The 21,898-nt window shown below is 37.3% G+C and overlaps 1 protein-coding gene across 1 annotated transcript in view; it reads right to left on the minus strand.

The window, feature by feature from the left end:
• The window catches only part of Lrguk (leucine rich repeats and guanylate kinase domain containing), a 74,654-nt gene that overhangs the window by 41,010 nt on the left and 11,746 nt on the right, over positions 1-21,898 (minus strand). Inside the window, exons 5-7 of the mRNA XM_048786647.1 lie at positions 18,591-18,672; positions 9,237-9,361; positions 5,460-5,603 (exon numbers count right to left, since the gene is read on the minus strand). Of these exons, the coding sequence (XP_048642604.1) occupies positions 5,460-5,603; positions 9,237-9,361; positions 18,591-18,672 (351 nt within the window). The remainder of the gene's footprint in view (positions 1-5,459; positions 5,604-9,236; positions 9,362-18,590; positions 18,673-21,898) is intronic.

The following is a 21,898-nucleotide window of genomic DNA, read 5'->3' on the forward strand; positions in this document are numbered from 1 at the left end:
TGAGCCACAACCCCAGCCCATCAAGAGTATTTTAAATGCCCATACCCAGGAATTCCAAGAATTTATCCTCATAATAAAATATGCACATAAGGAATACACACTATAACATTATGTTTAATAGCAAATTACAGACATAACAAATTTCAGTGAGTGAATGACTTGGTAAATCCTGATGTATCATATCCATTTGGTAAAATATCTTTACTATTAAATCAGATTTTTGAAATGCCTTTTTTTTATCCACAATCACTCTAGAATCTCATCACATGCACCTTAAATGCCAACCAAGCACTTGCGAGGCGAGAGGCAAATCTGAGCGCTCTTGAGGGCTCCTGAGAGCCCTGCATTCAGTCAACAAATACTCTTCAGTGCCAACTACGAACCAGACATTGCACAAAGTGAACAAGATAAAATCCCTGAGCTCCTGAAGCTAACAGTATAGTGGGAAAGACAAAAACTCTTCAAGATGTAACAACAGAATACATGATACGCTAGAATCTCAGACAGAAATAAGGACTAGTGAGAAATAAAGACAGAAAATAGGGCCGGGGAGCTAGAGAGGCCTGAGATGGTCAGAGAATGTTTCTGAGGGTTTGACAGAAGCCAACATTAAACAAACATGTAAACTGTTTTGAAATTTTGGGGAAAACTCCTAGTGGAGATGCCAGATATGCAAAGCCCCTGAAGTGGAAGTGAGCTTGGTCTGTATGAAGATCAGAAGGAAACGCCAGCAACTGGGAATTCCCACCCTCTTCTGCAAGAGCGTCTCACTCCACACGCTGCCCCTAGGATGCTCTCTCCACGCCCAGTGATGCAAAAAGGCCACAAGAGGCCTCAGTCCTGAACTGCTGGCTACAGCAAGCGGACTCCAACTCCATGGAGCCAAACTCACCACCATGAGGTAGGCACTAGGTATGGGGCCATGGACGGAGAGGGAAGGGGTTGGCCTTGATCTGAAAGCTCAAAAAAGTATTTGCCAAAGTGATGAAGCAGATCAGGATTGGAATCCAAGTGTGTCCCTCTCAGGGCTTTATGCCACAGCCACCAGGAGAGAGAGACACTGGGACAGTTTCTATTGTCTTGGAAGTATATGGAAGCTCAGGTTACCTAGACCTGGCCAACCCTCCTGAATCTAAAGAGGCCAAAGGCCTCCAAAACAGGCCTCCTTCCTGTTTGCATCCCGTGGCAGGAGTTCCTTGGCCAGGTGGAATGGGAACTGAATTTAGCAGCAGATCTGATCATGCCTGCATCTCCTATACCCAGCTCAGGTGACTGCACCAATGTTGTCAGTCCCTGGAGGCCCCAAGGACCCCAAGGAGTCTAACCCCTCTCTTCTCAGGTCTAACAAATGTAAATCACAGGAGAGACCAAGTTGATTTAGGAACCAGACTGTGTTCAATCCCCCAAACTCCTTTTGTCCACAGACATAAACAGAAACATGAGCCAGGAACCAATGAAGATTTGAGCATTGCTTGCCTGAGACAAATGGTATGCATCTCCGAACAACAAGAAGCAAGAAATCTTCCATGAAGAACTTCTAATCTGTTTGAGGTGTCACAAAAATAAAAGGTAAAATTGTGGTCTTCTCATTCTGGGAGAAAGGCCAGGACACTCAAACAACAAAGACTAAGAGCTTGGGGGAGTACCACTGTTACTTAGGATCACAGTTCTTTCCTTGCTTGTATTGCTTTATGAGAATTATCTTGTTAATCCTTACAAAGACTCAGAAGAAAAAATATTTGGGATAAACCATGTGAAACGGCCACACTAAGACTCAGGGAAGTACCCCAGGATTCTCTAAGTCACTCCAGAGCAACGTCTCACTGCTGGAAGAAAGGTCAGGGGCTACCTGATAGAGTTAACAGATTTGGCCAGGTTTTAAATGCTAGACATGGTTTAAAATCTAACAAGGTCTGCAGCATGGATGGTGACAGAGGTCCCCATGCATGTTACCAGCAGACAGTAAACATGTGTCGAGGACAGTAATTCAAATGAAGCTGGGTAGGAGCTACCACGTTTCAATGGCCAAACAAGGAAACAACCTTGATCCAAGTCCTTCCCATCAAAACTGTGCTCCTAACCCCAAAATAATCAGATGAGAAGCAGAAACTCTGCTGTGTTTCTTTTACATGATAAATTTTCCATCCCTGATACATAGAATTCTCAGTTGTCCTGGAGAAATCTCTGAGGAACTCTTCAGATGGCTCAGCAAATGTTTCAAAGTACCATCTGTTGCTCCCCAACCTACCCAGTGGGGAGCCAGGTAATCCTGTTATTGTCAAGGACCCAGTTGTTACCAAAGGAGCTCCTTTTGGGACATGTAGCCACTTTTCTTTTTAATAGAATCTCTTTAACACTTGAAAATTATAAACTCCTGTCTTTGCTTGAGGATAGCTCTTTTTTCTTTAAACTGTTCTGAATGTAATGTGAAAAGTCTCTTGAAATGGAAGAGAACTATATACTGTTTGAGAGGTGTCTGCAGACTTGCATTCCCCAATATGGTAGTCACTAGCCTCATGTAGTACTTAGCACTTGCATTACAGCCAGAGTGAACTGAGATGTCATCTAAGCATAGAACATATACCCAATGTCAAAACTCAGTATGAGACAACAGAAGGCAAAATAACTCATTGATAATTTTATATGTAGATTATGTGCTAAAAATATCATATTTTGGATATATTAAGTAAAATATATCATTAAAGTTAATTTCACCTGTTTATTTTTTCCATTTATTGTGACTACTAGAGAATTTTAAATGATATCCATGACTCACTTCTGTGGCTCACATTGTATTTCTAGAAAAAAGCACTATTCTCTGGCATTACACCACACCTAGTTCTGAAAGGGGGGGGGGCATTGGCATTTCATTTGCTGTGTTATCTTGCAGAGAGTAAGCACATTGACTCAGGAGGCAAAGCATTCTCTACTTGAGTCCTGGTTCTGCTTTTTGCTATATAGAACTTTGGGCAAATTACTTAATTTTTCTGTGCCCTAGTTTCTTCATCTACAAAACAGCAATAATAACAGGGTTGTAATAAGGATTAAATGAGATATGTAAAGTGCTTAGACTAGTGCCTGGTGTATAAGTACTCAGCAGATATGTCTAGATAATTTTATGACTGTAATTTTTACTATCATTACCATTGCTCCTTTTCCTAAATCATGAGATGCCCCGAGTTGACATATAATGAGCTTATTCCAACTTTTCAACACCCCCGGCTATATGTGAGAACCATTTTAAGCAGGAATTTAAAAAAAAAAAAAACAGTCTTCAATGGTAATTGTGTAAAAAGGAAAAAATAACATGAAATAGAGATCATGCTGATGTCCTAAGAAACACAGTGCAATGAACAAAGTTCATCCACTAGAATTGAGAAGTGATCAAAACAACTTGATATACAAATCAAGTGAGATGAAGATGAACAGTTTTTCTATGATTAAAAGTTCACTTATTCTCAGACTTTAATAACTAACTTTGACTTTTAGCAACTTAACAGATGATGTAAATTTGTCAGAAAAAGGGTCAGACCTAACTGATAAACAGCATTCCAGCAAGACAGAGCAAGTCTCCACAGCGTCACACATTGCTCCACTGAGCACAGACTGTCTCAAGCTTTGACCAACTTTTCATTCTCAAGAAGAAATAAACAAGTTGGGCATGGTGGCACACGCCTGTAATCCAAGTGGCTTAGGAGGCTGAGGTAGAAGGATTGAGAGTTCAAAGCCAGCCGCAGCAATTTAGCGAGACCCTAAGCAGCTCAGTGAGACCCTGTCTCTAAATAAAATATGAAAAAAAAGGGATGGGGATGTGGCTCAGTCATTAAGCACCCCTGGGTTCAATCCCTGGTACAAAAGAGAGAGAGAGAGAGAGAGAGAGAGAGAGAGAGAGAGAGGGGAAGAAGAAATAAATGAAGTACTCAATATGAATAAAATCACTTTATAGAGATCTCATTGCTTATGAAGTTGGCTAGAGGTGCCAACTTAATAGATCACGACTAGAAGCGCAAATGCTTTATTAAAAATAAAATGCAATTAAGAGTGAAAATCAGCTTATATAATTTTTGCAATATATCTTAAACCAGATTTCAAAATTTGAATATGCCCAATTCTCAACCCATTATACAGATTAGGATCATACCCTATTGTTGCCAACAGGATATAAGAAGTAACTTTCCATGCCTCTTCTCTACATTTTTTTTTTTTTGCCCCTTTCCTGGGGTGTTCACATTTTTAAAGTATTTTTAAAGTTTTTTATAAAATTATATGTATCCATCATGTGTAACATGATGTTTTGAAATATATATAAATTGTCAAATGGCTAAATCTAGCTGATTAACATATGTATTACTTCACCAAGTTATTATTTTATGGTAGAAACATTTAAAATCTACCATCTTGGCATTTTTCAAAGATATGATATATTATTATTAATTTTAGTAACTATGCTGTGCAATAGATCTTTGAATTTATTCCTCCTATCAAACCAGAATGTTATACGCTTTGGCCAATGTTTTGGTCAGCTTTTTCAAAAACTGCTGCAACTGAAAGACCCGACCAGATCTACTGCAGAGGAAGAAAGAGTTATTTAAGGGTTCACAGTTTCAGAGGTCCCAGTCCACAGACAGCTGGCTCCATTCCTCAGAGCTCAAGATGAGGCAGGCATCATGGTGGAAGAGTGTGGCAAAGGGAAGCATCTCACATGATGTTCCAGAAGCAGAGAGAGAGACTCCACTCTCCAGATGCAAATTATATAGGGACATCTCCAATTCCCACCTCCTCTAGCCACACAAAACCTCTTCAGTTACCACTCACTTAATCCCTATCAGAGGATTAATTCACTGATTGGGTTAAGACTCTCACAACCCAATCATTTATCCTCTGAACTTTCTTGCACGGTCTCACACGGGAGCTTTTGTGGGATACCTCACATCCAAACCATAACAGCCAACATCTCCCAAGCCTCTCCTCTGACATCAATACTGGCACAGTCTTCTCTTTGAATGTAGGCAAGAGTAATACCAGCCTGAGGCTAGTCTCATACTCCACTCCCCTTGATCTGACAGTTCAGATATTTCTAATGCCATCTTTCTACACAAAATTTTGCATGAGCACATTTACTCCAGAAAATTATACACACATGATTGCAGTTTAAACCTTTAAAACAGTGCAATTAGTAAGCATCAACTTTTCAAAACTCATGAACTGTAAATATTTATTTTAAAAAACAGTGCTTCTGGAACTACTGCTCTAATAAATTTGCTAGAATAACATTTCTAAACTGGCATTTCATGTGACAGGTCATTTCATGTGACAGCCCTGAGATATGTAAAAATTCCAGCTACTCTATTGCAGAGAACTTGAAGACAGGCCACCTAGATAAATAAAGGGTGTATGTGTTAACTCTCTAATGTGTCTTCTTAGGTAGATGCAGACACCAAGACTTGGGAGCACCTTACCTTATTATCCTCCAGGTTGATCACTTCCAGGAGGTCATGATTCTGTAGGCCTTGGAGGCTGCATATCTGATTATGGGACAGATCTAGGTTCTGCAGGACTTTCAGATTCTCTAAACCCGTGATGGTCTCAATGCAGTTATTGCTCTAAAATGAACAAAATATATGTAATATTTTAAATTCGTCTCATAAGAAAAGTTGTAATAGCAAATTTTTATTTTGGATACTTCCCCGAATCTTCTTTAAAAAAAAAAAGAAAGAAAGGAAGTCATTCGTCGCACCACATACATATTTTCATCATTTACTCTTTGAAACACCCCAGAGAGTAATCCTAGTTTTTCAACTGAAAGATTGGAATATATCATCTTCATTTTAAAGATGAGTATTCAATCAATAGGAAAGACAAAAGGTGGGTAATATGAGCTTGTAACATTGCACAGCTTAAGCCTAATGGTAGTATAACTCCATCTGGATCTCGATAAATACAAACTAAATACAATTCTTTAAACCTATCACAATAAACCACTAGAATATTATAAGTCCCACGTATACTTTGTTTTCAGAAATACTCTAAATATAATAACATCAGACCACAAAGGCAATGGTAGTGTGCTGCTTTGGTGGCCTCCAGTGAATCTTGTCTCTAGTAATTCATACTGTGTACAATTCCCTTTTCTTAAATCTAGGCTGGCCTATAACTTCCCATAGCCAAAAGAGTATGACAAAAGTGTGCTAGTTTCAAGCTTAAGACTTAGAAGGCTGGAAAGCTTTGCTTTGGGTTTTGGGGAGCTCTGAGATATCATGTAAAAATTCCAGCTACTCTATTGCAGAGAACTTGAAGACAGGCCACCTTTCTTTTTAGTCCCAGGGACTCTGCCATGTGATTTCCTTTTCTCTAGGTGGCCTCTCTACAAGTTCTCTGCATTTTTTTCCACCTACGATATTTTCACTAGTATGGGTTTCCTGGTACATTTAATAGCAAAAGCTCATTGTCATCCTATTTTTCATAAAACTTCACTTCAATAATGAGTTGGATTTGTGTTCATTAATGTAATTCTATGACTCCTTAAAACATGTTAATAGGATGTTAATAATCTATAAAGCTGTTAAAGTGCATGAGGGCTTATTATACTATTCTTTTTATTTTTTATGTTTTAAAAATGCAATAATGGAAAGGAAAAAAATATTCATAATCCCATTTGCCAAAATGAAATCAAATTTCCTTCTGTTCACACTTCAAAAAAGTTATAAAAAGCATAATAGAAAAAGGAAAGAAAAAAACTAAGCTTAGTATCATATCCATATAAATTTAATGTATTGAAATAAGACCTCAATATCCTATTCAAAAAATGCCCACACATCAAATTTATATACAATGCATTTTCCCCCAAAGAACTTTGAAGAGCTTTCGATATGTTAGATAGACCGTAATTCTTCTTCCCAGTGTCTCTGATGGCTTTCAAAGTGGTAGATGATATGAGCAGAGTGATGCACAGAAAAATTTAATTAGATAGCCTGTGGTCATAAAAGAAACCAGAACTGAGAAAATTTCAGAATTGCAAAATTTCTGAAGTGAGTGTCAGCTAGTCAAAGCCTTTACCCACCACTGAAAAACTGACCTTCCCACTAGAAAGGGACCGCAGCTTCTGCATGGATGGTTCTTCCTGCTTGTTTTGTGATGATTAGCAAAGATAACACTTTTAGAGAAAAGCTATCTTCTTAAATAAGTAAAAAACATTCTTAGTCTATCGATTTGGGAGGGAAAAACCAAGTGGCTCTTAAGTGTGGAATGTGCTGTCATTACTTGCTAAGAAAAGCTGGGTGACAGAACAGCCCATTAGCGAACCACGTTTTCCACTTTTCAACTTTTACATTTATCAGAAAAGTCGAAGGTTGAGAATTAGGTCTAAACTGTAAAATGAATTCAATAGTAACAAAAGCAACTGTTTTTCTGATTCCATGAATTAAAAACAAAAGCATTAAAAATGGTAGAAGTAAATATGTGTCATTTTATGGTATAAATCTATTTCTAAATATTTATTTTTTAGTTGCAGTTGGACACAATACTTCTATTTTATTTATTTTTATGTGGTGTTGAGGATTGAACCCAGGGCTTTGCACAGCAAGGTGAATGCTCTACCACTAAGCCACAACCCCAGCCCCATATGGTATGAAATTTTTTAAAAATAGAAAAAGTAAACCTTCTTATTCTCAAAAATTTTAAGGACAATAAAAGATAGCATGTTGTTTATTTTGTAGCTCATTTTGGGTGATGGGAGCTGGAGTTGGATTGATCTATTTGCAGAAAAATATAAATACTTCATGCTTTTTCTAAAAACTGGTTGAGACAGACCTGTCAACATGGATTATTTATGTAGTTAATGAATCAAACTCTGAGGATGAAAGTGTTGTGTGTCATTCTCAATAATGGATTCAATTCTCATTTCCTTCCATATCTCGTTCCACTTAAAAATAGTGGGAATGTTAATGCAGACGAGATATGCATAGAAAAGGAAAAGATTCTAAGAATCTAGGAAATGAGTAGTACAATATTGCTAATAATCCTTCAGATGATCATAACTTTAGAACATGACTTTCTTTTTGAATTTAAAATTTTCAATACCATTTATCAAATTCATTTTCATATGCTTTGTGAACAAACCCTAGTAGGCAGAAAACATGAAGTCCCAGGTAAATTATTAAACCTTTTGTCTGATTCTAGAATGTTAGTACTTTACCCTCACCTAACTCACTATGGAGATGCTCTAAGCTCAGGGCAAGGGAAGTTTTCACAAAGGCAACCTTCAGTGATCTGTGGTTAATAAGACAGGAATAGTATATCTCATATGTCAAAAATCTGCAGATAGCCCAAGATGTCATTTCAGACAACAGTTCAACATCCTCCTGTGGGACAGTTCACATACAAAATTGATAAGCTACAAGCTCCACAGCTGGAAACGCTTCCTGCCCACCCTGTGACACATGTGACAAAGAACAGCAAAACCATCTAAGGGTAGGAGGGAGGAGGAAAGGATGCAAAAGAAATCTGGATATGCCAACAAACAGTATTATGGGCACCCCACATTTGTGAGCTATAGTGTTATTTTTAAGATATCATGTATATCTCTGGGACCACCATGATCCTGCTAATGTTTTTGGTAAATGACCTCTATTTTCACTGAATCATAGTCACACTGCATGTCATACGGCTTAAAAAGGATGCTCTCCATGGGAAAAACCAATCAAATTGAACATTCTGGTTGGAATTGTTCTGTTATTGTCAGCATGATTTCTGATTTTCTAGAATGAGAGACTAGAATGTACTAATATAAAAGGACAACCAAAGTTCAATGCCTAGAAACATCGTACGGTTCATTTGAAGGCAATAAAGTGTGAACCACAATAACTACTATGCTTAAATAAGGTTTAATATTATTTTCCCAAATAAAATACTGTTAAATACTTTTTCATAACTGATAAAAGATATCTTTCTTTCCCAGTATATAAAGTAAATCTTTTTAAAAAGTTGGTTAACAAATTAGAAAATCATTTTACATTTTCAAGGATTATCAATAGTGCATGCATGTGCACATATACACTCACACACATACACACACACACACACACACAGAGCCCAAATATGGAATGAAGCAAACAAGGAGAAGATAATGACATTTCATGAAGGAACTGGCTCTTTATCTACTTGAAAAAATTCTAAGTAGTCATAATTCATAGATTTACTAAGCATTAATTGCTACTTCTACAAAGAATGACACTTACCAGACAAAGTATTTTGATGGGTAATGAGTTTAAGCCACTAATTGTCGTGATCCTGTTGTTGGACAAACTAAGGTGGGTGAGGCTACTGCACATATCTAGTCCTCTAATTTCCTCTATCTCATTGTCTGTATATCACAACGGTTTAAGGAAAATGTCATTGAAAGCATTTTGAAGATAAAAAGAATTAGTGTTAAATCATCACTAGAAAAATCAGACAACAATTGAAATAAAGATTATATGCCCAATATAAGATGAACACTAGATCCTGAGATATATTTTTCATATGGCATTCTATATGAAATTAAATGTTAAAAAAATGCTCAGTAGTATTTGCATTCATATGTGACTCATTCAAATGGTATAAAAGAACTCCCAGTTTCAGAGCTGCCTCCTTGGCAATGTCTTCTCTTGGTTGGTTAATGATCTCCAGGAGAAGCTCATGTGCATTCTTCCGGCTAGGACTTCTGAATATGGGGTGGCCCTGAAGAGGGCACAGGTGCCAAGGTTTTTCATCTCTGTAACTAGAGTGACAGCCTGGGACATGCCCTCTGTAGCAAATGGGTGGCCCAACGACCAGCACCTGGCACAGAGAGGGGCATCCCTTTCTGTTTGTATTGGTTTCTCTTCTCCCTTTAAAATAAAAGAGGCGTAAACTCGGCTTTCTTCTGTCAATTAAATTTATTACTCATTGCTAAATGTTAACATTTTATCTTGTGTCCCTTCCTTGTAGTCCCCTAAAGCTGCAATCTCAAAGTCACCAGCTCTTTGTCCTCAGTCTCTCTGATCAGTTCCAGGATTTAATGTCACTGCCTCCTCCAAGCTCAGTGTTCCCTCTCAAGTAGCCTGTGACATCACCAGTTCTCAGCTATTCATAATCGGCATGACATCCCATTCATCACTAAGACCTGGCATTTTTGCCTTAAAATGTCTCTTTCATCATTCCCTGCCTTTAATCACTCCTCTGCCAACTGAACCCACCTTCAGCACTCACCTCCAACACTACTGCTATATTCATCATTCCTGCCCTTAAGTCCCCTACACACTGTAGTCAGAGGTTAATTTTTTCAAAATGTTGATTGGATATCTTGTTTCAATTTAAAAATTCTCTTAGGATGAATTTCAAAGTGCTCACTGACATTTAAGACCCTTCACAAAACCTACTTATCCTATTTCATCTCCATTATAACCCATTGAGGGTTCTCCATTTCTCCCATGTTCTCCAATTCTCTCAATTGTTCTGGAGTGTACCAGGAGCTTTCTTACTTGGCAGTGTATTTTTTTAAATCCATTTTGCTTTCCTATTACTTTCTAAACCTTAATCTTTTTAAATATATTTTTTAGTTGTAGTTGGACAAAATACCTTTATTTTATTTATTAATTTTATGTGGTACTGAGGATCGAACCCAGGGCCTTGCACGTGCTAGGCAAGCGCTCTACTGTTGAGCCAGCCCTAAACCCTATTCTTCAGGATATAACTCCATATTCCATAGTTTTTTATTTTCCTTTCTCTTAAACATTCACATTACATTGATATCTCAAGTTTTATTTTTGATAATCCTCATATTCTTATTTCTTTTTTTATTACTTTTTAATTATACAAGCAAGTAGAAAGGATAGCCTAGGGGGGCAAATTCACACTATGTGTAACAGATAAAAGACTACTACCTAGGATACATTAAAAATTACCACAAACCTAGGAGGGGAGAGAACAAACCAACTCAATATAATATGGACAAAGAATATGATCAAGCAATTTCCAGAAAATAATACCCAAGTGACTAATAAACATATAAAAAGATGTTCTACTTCACCTGAAGTCAGGAGAATGCAAACCAAGATGCCATTCTTCACCATCTGATTAGCAAATATCATAAAATAAAAGATTTTGAGGAACATAGATTTTTACATAACTGGATGAGTGGGTCTGTTATGATAGAACCACTCCGCAGGCAAGTTGGTAATGCCTATCATATTTGCAAATACGTCACAGCACATCCACTTCTTGGTATCCATTCTAGAGAAGCCATATCTTTCTCAAGGCCTTTTCTGTTCAACTTCTAACCCCTTGCTGTCCTCTCCCATCCATTGGAAAACAGAGAACTTTGTAGATAGGAAGGCAGGGATCATGAATATCGTAAAAACATGTTTTGCCTCAGAATGACTTGGAATCATCCTAACTCTAGGATTTACTGGTTTTGTGAATTCACTGCGCTCTGCTCAGATTATTCATTTGTAAAATGGGGACATCAAGTTGCCATTAGGCCAAATGTTAGGATGTCAATGAGCCATACCCCAGACTTATAAGGCACTGATCTCATTTACTAAATTACAATCACATGAGGCCGAGGAATCTTGTCCTGCACCTCTTGGCCAATAGCATGGAAATGGGAGATTCAAGGATGGGATTAAATCAAAAAAGAGCTAGGCCAGAGAAAAATGTCAATAAGGAAACTAGATAAGAATATGTTGCTAAATATACAGAAATTCCTAGGTTTTCCTCACTGGTTTCAGATTCAGTCTTTGGGCGGAAATCCAGCTCTGTGAGGTCAATATGTATTTTCAGATTGACTTCCAAGAAGCTCCCACTAGAACATTCTCACACATAGATATTTGTGCTCACAAACACTATCTTTTCTGCTTCTGATTTCTTTGTGCTGTTCAAATAATTATTCTAAAACTAGAATAAAGACCAGACCTTTGTAAATATGAATTATAACAAAAGATGGATATAAAATATAGGAAAGAGGAAATTAAACTATCTCACACAGCTATGGATGAAATAAAATACTCTTTAAAGAGGTAATCTTTGACAACAAAAACTAGGCTATGAAACTTCAAGTGGCCACCTTCTTTAGCTATTTCAGGAGCACTAGTGTCCTGGTAGCTCTTTTATAACCAAGATGAAGATGCTCTGAATCAGGCAGAATAATACAGGTGCTTGTGAGTAGCTGGGTAGGGTCCCATGGGAAACAGGCAAGGATCAGAAAACTACAAGACAGGAATCCTGATATTAGGAATTGAAAGTTTGTTTATTGGGTCCACAGTCATTTTCCCAGACATTCGAGGATACCACAGCTCCCTTGGTACACCCAGCTCCCTATCAAGTTCTCAAGTAAGTCCTGTAAGGATAGAAAGAAAGAGGAACGCAGATGTCTTACTTCAATCCAGCATGGCTCCTGCAGGTCTCACCACTATCCCTCACAGTCCTGGGAGAAAGAGTAAGGCACTGACTAAACATCTCTGCTCAGAAATATGCTCATCTCAGAAAAACTATCTCCTCCAGTTTCCCAATTCTTCACTCCAGGCACTGGAAATTAGTCAGGTTGTTGTGTAAAGAGCACAGCTGGCCCACCAAACACACAGGGTCCACGTCCTCATATTGCACCAGCCAAGAATTGAAAATATTGTATAAAGACAAAATTACATTGTAAGTATAGACTTCCTTCATTACTTTATGCTCAACAATACAGAACAACTATTGAGTATTATAAGTATTCTAGGGATGAATTAAAATTACAGGTGCATGTGCCTAGGCTATAGGCAAACACTAGGCCACTGTACATAAGGGATTCAAGCATCTATAAATTTTGGTGTCTGAGGCAGGTTCTGAAACCAATCCCCCATGGATACTTTAGTATGACTGTACTTATAGCAGCGGTATTCCAGTGCCCCTCTAATTATTCTAACAGTCACATCACACCTGGCTGTCAGCAACAGTAACAGTCGACATGCCAGACTGAGCCTTAGAGAGCTCTTGGTTGGCAGTTTGCTTTCAGGAGCACCTTTATCTCTTCAATCTCCTGCTTTCTTATTTTAAGAACCTTCACAGAATGTAACTTGCCCTTCTTCCTAACATTATTCTTTCATGTTCTTTCTTAGGTCTTAGGAGTTTCTGATAAGAAAAGGAATAATCTGATAAATCACTAAACTATTACAATGAATTAGCTTACTGGGCTAATCCTCTTAGGTATATTATAATTTTAAAAGATGGTATCAGGTAAGAGAGACTCCAGGAACTCAAAATCATCATATTGCATTCCAGCGCTGAAGTTTTGCCATTCTGTGAATAAATCTCTTGCAGGGGAATTTTAGATCCTTGTGGAAACCGAGTGGAGAACCCTGTGGCACTTTAGCATAACTTTACAAGGAGGGAAAAATCCCAACAATATATTTTTACATTTTGGCAGTCTGTCAGTACTTCTCAAATGCTTGACATGAATTATTCACTAGTTCAGTATTTGCTCTTATCCATTTGTCTACAATCATAAAATATGGTTCAGGTGTACAGAAAACAGTTACCGAGAAATACGTAGGAAATCCATCACAATTCTCTTAGTGGAGAAGACCACAATGATGGCTTTAATCAAAACTAATCCTGAAAGATCTACATCACCTTACCAGTGAAAAATGAGTGAATCTAAGAAATGAAACATGCGTATGATTTAAATGGCTATGCAATAAAAGTAATAATTACTCAGTGTATTGCAACATGGGAAAAACAATTGAGTTCTGAAGACTAATCTCAGTTCAAGCATTTACCAGATGATTCTGGGCAAGTCCTTGACCCTCAAGGAGTCTCAGACTCCTTTTTCATTAAATATATAAATAAAATAATGGTAAGCACTAGATGATCTCTAAAATCCTATCTAGATTTAAATCTCTATGAATCATTTTTTTTTAAATTCCATGATCCATAATCCTAAAATGCAGCCTAATCAATAACCACTCAATGCTTACAGGTAAAAAAATAAACTGTAACCTTATATAATAATAAGTACATCTATTTTACCTTAGCAAAATTTCTTATCTTGCAATTTAGGGTGATTATCAATTAATCATCAGTTATCCATCAGTTAATAGTTAAGACAAAATAGCCTAAAATAAGTTAAATTTTAAAATTGAGCCTTTAGAGTTTACAATTCACTCTGAGTTATTGATATAATCTACTATAATCACATTGTCAGTATTACTAGCTTGTTTAACTGATGATTTAGATCATTATTCTCAACTAAATTAATTCAGATATTTGGGGTTCTTAAATTTTTATATAGAATTAAGCTAATTAAGTTAATCTTTATACTTGATTTATTATTGGCCATGGATGGCCTTTTATATTCTTCCAAAAATAATAGGGGGTAGGATGTAGCTCAGTTGTAGAGCACCTGCCTAGCATGCTTGAGGCCCTCGGTTCAACCTGAAGCCACATACATAAAATGAACATTCATGAAACTACTCTCATCCCAGCCCAAGAGTAGAACACCAGCAACAACTTAAACCTGCCTCTGCACACTGTTCCTGTTGAATCCTGTATCTGGGATCTGGCAGAGATCATCATTATGCTGGATTGTCTCTTTCCTCCTCCCTGTAGTTTCATACCTAAATTATATTTGTTTTTATCAAGATTCATCTTTATTGCTTCACGGAGGTATATTTTACTCATTGTAACTACTGTATGATATGTTATTGTGAGAATACAGTATAATTTTTGCTTTCCGTTATCAATGAACATTTGGATTGTTCCAATTTTTGCTTTGATGAGCAATATCAGTATGGACATTCTTACACACGTCTCCAGGTGCATGCTAAACTTTGCATATGAGAATGAAAGTGTTAGGTCATAGTGAATTTGGATGTTCAACTTTACGAGATAATACAAAGTTATTTTTCAGAGATGTCATACCTACTAACAAGGTAAAAAAGAAATCCTCTTGCTCCCCATGTTCTGTACAACATAGCCTGTATTTCAGCAGATGCCCAGACAATTTGAGTGGACACTAAAGCCTGAGAAGCATTGGTCTAGAAATCAGCTTCCTTCCTAATCCCCTGCTTTCCAGAAGGGCCTCAGCATCCAGAGCCCCTTCCCAGCCTTCAGGGTACTCAGACATGACAGTGTAGAGTTTGATATGGAGAACGCTGTTCTCCAACATTTGCTTGGTATTTTTAGATTTCTTAAATTTTGCCAATGAAATGGATATAATACAGTGTCAAGTAGTTTTCAGTTTCATTCCTTTGAAAGCAAATAAGGCTTATCTAATTTGTTTTCTCTAAGATTCATTTTACATCTTTGCACATCTTCTTATCCAGGGTCATGGGATATATTTCTCTATAAATCTTCAATACCCTTCAAGAAAGTTTTATTATGAACCCCCCCACACTTATTTATCCTTAATAAGATTCATGTTTTTGCTCTTATAAGTGGTGTCTCTTTGTGTTTTCCAATTCCTTGCTTCTGATAAAGAGAAATGTGATTGTTTTCTGTTTATTGAAGTCATATCTAGCCACCTCGCTGAACTCTCAAAACTATTATTTCAAGTGCAAGCTCTTGTTTATATTCTCTGTAGCTATACATGTCATTTGCAAAGAACGACTTATTTTTTTTCAGTCTCAATTTTATACATCTAATTACTTTCCTTTGGTTTAGGGTATTGGCTAAGACCTCAAAAACAATAAGGGGTAAAAGTTGCAATGGTGGGTATCCTTGCCTTGTTCCCGATTTTAAAGAAGAATGCATAGGATCCCCAACCCCCCAACTAGGATAAAGTTTGAAACATTTTTGTAGACATTTTGTAACAAGAAAAGCCCCGGTTACTAGTTTACTGGGAGTTTTATTGTGAATAAGTGCTGTGTTTTATTAAATTTTACTTATCTATTCAGCTTCTTTAAGGACTATAAGGCTTATTTTCCTTAATCTGTTAATATAGTTAATTTATAGATTTTCAAATATTAAACTACTCTTACATTCCTAAGATAAACTCATGTTCAAAGCTTATCATCATTTTTAATACTTTATCAAATTCAGGTGCTACTAATTTGTTTAGGATTTCTACATTTATATCGCAGTTGAAATAAGGCTGTCCTTTTCCTTTCTCTTGTAATTCCTTGTCTGGAATGTCGATCAACGTACCTCATCAGAATGAATTGTGAATACGCTTTCTATTTTTAATGTTTGAAAGAAATTATTCATTATTGGAAGGTCTATTCTTAAAATTATGGGTATAGTGAAATGTTTTAGTAGGAAGATTTTTAATCTAATTAATTTTAATTTGTAAGAATTACGTTTTTAATGAATTACTTTTATAGCTATAGGACTACTTGGGGTTTCTAATTCCAAATGAATGTTTTGACTTAAAATAATTTCTGGGCATTTGTCCATTTCATCTAAGTTTTCAAATGTACTACCATAAAACAAAATTATCTTTTTAATCTCAAAGTAGTTTAGTCATTTAAGAAATAATCTAATCTGGTTCATTTCCCCTCCAAATAGATTAATCTATAATCTTACCAAATGCATATTTTAGTTTCAACTGTCCAAACTTATAAAGCCCCACCACCTGCACCATGTGCAATATGATTATTGAAAGAACAAGAGGCATAAAATCGAGTACTGTTTAGAAAACAGCCTACTAGCTTTTCAAAACTGTAAGATATTTAAGTTTATTTCATTAGTAGTCCATGAAGAGTAGTTTATTTTGACTACTTTGCATTTTTTTTCAAACCAGGTGACTCATGGTGCCATGTTATGCTTTAATCAGATGCCCATATTCTGGATTTTGATTGGTTCTGATATAATAAATATAGCTGATGTGTTTCAGTGATAAAACTTGATTGCTACTTCTGATGTAAAGTTAAAAACAACAACAAAAAAAACTAACTCCTTTCTTTATGAAAGTTGACATTGACAGAGTCATAATACTTTAATTTTATTACATGGAAATTTAAGATTCTCATGCTTTAATATGTGTTCCCCATTTTGACTCCAGAATAATAGGAAGTTATTTTCTTTGACAATTCCAGACTGCACATAATGAATTATTTGGGGGGAAACAGTGCTTTCCATATCAAACTCCACACTGTCATGTCTGGGTACCCTGAAGGCTGGGAAGGGGCTCTGGATGCTGAGGCCCTTCCGGAAGGCAGGAGTTTAGGAAGGAAGCTGATTTCTAGACCAATGCCTCTCAGGCTTTAGTGTCCACTCAAATTGTCTGGGCATCTGTTCAAATACAGGCTATGTTTGTATAATTCTGGGGTGGAGCCCAAGAACCTACTAAGACATTGCAGGTGATGCTGACTCTAGTCTCCCTGGGAAGCACGCTTCCATATGGCCTGAGATGACTGAATTTCTTAGCCACATGGCTTCTAAGCTGTCAGACTCATTTTCTTTGAAAATTTAATACATATGATACTCAAGCATTAAATGAAGGTTTTATGGAGACATGCTGCTAATGGGTATTTCTAATTTGTCAATGGAACATTCCATTTGGATCACTATTTGATTTCTCTATTAGGCTACAATCAGGAGAGCATGCTCATGTCAAGAGCACATCTAAACGTCCATTAATTGCTTGTTGTCACATACAAGTTCTAAAGGGATGGGACTACGCTCTAGCATTCCATGATATATGAATAAAAGGTTTCTTTACAAAATATGTTTTCAAAAAAAATATACCTTCTGTAATCTCAGCCTTAGTACAAACAAGCTGCTGCCATATCCCTGGAATGAGGTACCCAGGGGCAATCAACTCATGCTCCATTCTGTCCTGAAGAACGTCAGGTGGGTAGAAAGATGCCTAGAGAGAAGTCACTGCTCCCTTATTACCCAGAGAACATCGGTCTCTGGTGTCAGGAAGAAACTCAAGCTCATTAAACTCACAGATCTCCAATTAACTAACCTGTTAGGTCCCAGAAGTTGCTTTAGAACTTTAGGAGTTCTGTCTGCATGGGAGCCTGATTCATGCAAGAGGTATGCTCCCAGAGTTGGTTGTAAATCAAAAGGGGTTCTTTGTTTTTGTTTTGTTTTGTTTTGTTTTGTTCAGTGAAAGCATATTTAAATATACTAGAGGTGTTGGGGGCATAGCTCAAAGGTAGAGCCCTTGCCTAGCATACTCAAGGCCAGGTTTGATCCTCAGCCCTGCAAACAAACAAACTAGAAGGGTTTGCTTTATTTAAAGGAAACTTAATTTGAATTCTCTTGTAAAATAAATACCACTAATTTTCCTTATGAAAATATCTGGATTTTCAAATGCTGAATTTATATAAAACTGGGCACAAATTTAAGAAAATTTGAAGAAATTCATTCACTCTGGCTCGGGAATTAAGAATAAGCCTACAATCCTCAGAAGGACTACCTTACTTCTCAGAAGTATGCTCTTGGAAAGCTCTAACTTGCAGTTTTATTCCTTAGTAAATAAAATATCTTTACTCATTTTGTGCATAACAAGTTTTAATCATTGAAACGAGTCACATCTCTAGTAAATTACACATCTGCTATTATTCCATCTAATCTGCTCCACATTCTTTGATGGAGCTAGTAGTAGCTATTAACCAAATTTTCCCCTTTACTCATTCAAAGGATACTATCCAAAATCAGTTTAGTGAGAGCATGGTATGCCGACAAATTACACATTTCAGAGATTTGATTGCTGGAAAAATCCACCATCTGGAGAGAAAAAGAGAACATGTTACCCATCATTTTTCATTCGTATTCACCACAGTAATTAATTGCATGAGAAGGTATTTCTGTCATTTCTGCACAGCTCTAGTTAGAATACGTTTCTGAAAGAACACCAAGGCTAAAACATTCAGGTGTCTCCAATTAAGTTTCCTCAACTTGTCCTTTTCCGTTGACTCTGAGGGACAGGAGGTGGGAGAGACCTTCTTTCATGGCCACCGCCCCACGACCCACAGGTTTTACGTCTGCAGCTGCGCTCTTCTGTCCAGCATTGGTTTCAAACTTCCTTGGTCTTCCTGCAGGCTTCCCTCAGCTCACCCTGACACCATGCCTTTGGTCTTCTCCAACACCCAGTGAACCATATCCACTTCCCCTCGCCTCTTTCTTTCCTATGACAGTATATTCTCCCATGTCACCTCCTAATTGCGGGAATAGTCTTTTTTCTTCATCCCTCAGGCCGCCCTTTCAACTCTACAACCTTTTTCAAAATTGACAATTTTAGGTAAGCATTTTCAGCAACATCTGTTGTTCCTGGTCAAAAATATGAGCCTAGGGGCCAGGGGTGCAGCTCAGTGACAGACACTTGACTCCCATGAGAGGTTCTGGGTTCCAACCCCAGGACCCCCCCTCCCCCGACTCAAAAAGACAAAAGTATGAGACTAAAAATGACATTAACTTTGTTTAATTATTCACCTACCATCAAAGACTATATATATATATTTTTAATAAACTCCAAATTCTTTTAAACATTGCTTTGATAAGTTGCTGGGCAGACTAAAATCATTTTCTGAAAAACTATCAAGCAATTTATGTAATGAGTACTATCCTTAAAGTTCTTATGCCCTTTAAAGCCATGATGCCACCCCCAATTTCACTAATATTTTTTAGCAATGCACTGAATACTAAATATTTTCCATACTAAAATTTTTTATACTAAACACTAGAAAAATTAGTACTCAAATACAAGAGTAGAAAACTGGTTAAATCAACTACCAGATAATGACAGGATTATAGTCAATAAAACACAAGTGTGTAGGCCGTGTGAAAGAATAGAAATGTGCAAATAAAACATTAAGTTAAAATTCTGACCACAAATTTGTACCTAGAGGAATGGCGGATACATAAAAGGCATACTATGAGGCAAGTAAGCTTCGCATGATGTAAATGGAGTTCAATGTGCACTTTTTTCTTCTATATAATAACCTATATAATAATTCTTCTATAATAATTTCTTCTATTTAATAATAATATAATTATTGGAAGTAAACATCATTGTCTGGGCTTACCTCACTTGACACTTTCACTTTTGTGCTGTAGCTCGCCATCTAACCACACACACCTCTGTCAGAACTATCTGCCAACACTATGCCCTCTATGCACCTATGATGTTAGGTTTGTTGAGAGACTTTGAAGGGGTCATGATAGGGCTCTGAAACTAGAACTTACAGGAAGTACCCATCAAATCAAATTAATGGTTTTTTCCACCTACTAAAAGCAAAATCATTCTATAAATACAAAAAGAGTACATGTGTAAGCCCCTGCTCTTTATAAAGGAAATGTATGCTTTCAATTTGGTAGTACAAAGCTCATAGAAATGAAATGAAAAAGAAGTAATCCTCTCAAGAGGGGGGAACATAGTTCTACCCAAGCCTGATTTTCAGGAAAAAAAAAAAAATGGGCTGTGGAATCTCAGGCTTTGAGCTCAATCTCAGTTCCCTACCTCCCAGTAATGGCTGATACTTAACCTTTCTGTACTTGAATGTCCAAATCTATAAAATGGGACAGAATCAGCTGGCTCACAGCTTCTTTGGGAGGGTTAAATAAGAAGATGCATTGATAACACTGGAAAGTCCTCAACCATTCCTTCCCAGGTCTGCACAGAGCTCACACAGGGTTGATAGCCCTGGTCAGGGCACTCTGGCACTTGGCAAACATGTCTCTAAAGTCACCAATATGTTTGCTCTTAATGCTCAAGGAAGTTGGAACCTTAAAGATGGGGCATATGGTTTGTTTTTGTTGGTTTGTGGAGTCTTTTGTGGGGGGTGGGGGCAAGGTAGGGTGTGAACGGAGGAACAGCCTGGTGCTGCCATGATTGATTTCCCTGGGCTCACAGCAAGGTGAGTGGGGCAGCTGAGGAGAACCAAAGCAGCTCTGCAAACACACTTCTCGATGACCTCAAGACCCGCGTTCTCAATACTAAGTACTAAAAACGCACCTAATGTGGCTTATCTGGACCAAGGAATGGCTCCCTAGGAATAACTACAATTTCAAAGCAGGAAAATGTACTACTGACAAAAACGGAGTGATATGAAGCAAAGAAGAAAATCAAGGAGTCTCACTGACAAGGACAAAGTCAGATTATTCATTTAGAACATTTTCATGTTTGTGCAAGCCTCAGAACACTTGAGATCTAATTGAATTTGTAAATAAGATAGCATGAATAGATTTAAAAAGGCAGTAGCTGATGTCCATTTTTTAAGATTTTTTTTTATTAAATACTAAAGTTCAATAGAAGAAAATTAATCACAAGTTCTGTGGCAATGACTCCCAAATTTGTCAGCACAGTCTGCGGCAGGGGATACAGGCTTTGGTAGTTCTTAAAACTCCCCTAGGTGACTCTAATGGGCAGAAAAGTTCGGGAACCACCACTCTGACCTCTCTATCTAAGTAGGGTCCGTGGATCAGCAGTGCCTGGAAGGGGGCTAGAAATCACTGTCTCAGGTCCCACTCCCCAACTGCCAGGTCAGAATCTCATCTTCACAAGAACCACAGGTGACTTGGGTACACATGGAAGCAGGAAACATGCCCCTCTACGGCAGAGCAAACTGTCCCCAGACCACAGAGAGTTCATTTCTGCTTTAGAAGTGCAAGAGCAAGTCCAGAGAACAAGAAGGAAGGTCTGAAAGCATTCTTTTTCAAAACAGTGAATGTTGGATAAATAAACAGGGAGATATTGGAGCCCCAAGGAAATTTGTACAGATACAAAATTTTTCATATTAAAAAAATTTACTTGCTATAATGAAATGCAATGACAATTATCTAAAAAAGGGCAAGAGGAAAACAGAAGTAAGTTAGTCCTTTGAACACTAGGTTTTAGGCAAAGCTTCCTTTAAAAACTCTCTTTTTGATAGTCCATCCCCCTTTTGCAAAATAAATGATTCACAAATATTTCATTTTTATATCAATTCAGACATACTACTCCTACATCTTATTA

Source organism: Marmota marmota, unplaced genomic scaffold (assembly GCF_001458135.2).
Source record: "Marmota marmota marmota unplaced genomic scaffold, marMar, whole genome shotgun sequence".
Classification (NCBI taxonomy): Eukaryota; Metazoa; Chordata; class Mammalia; order Rodentia; family Sciuridae; genus Marmota; species Marmota marmota.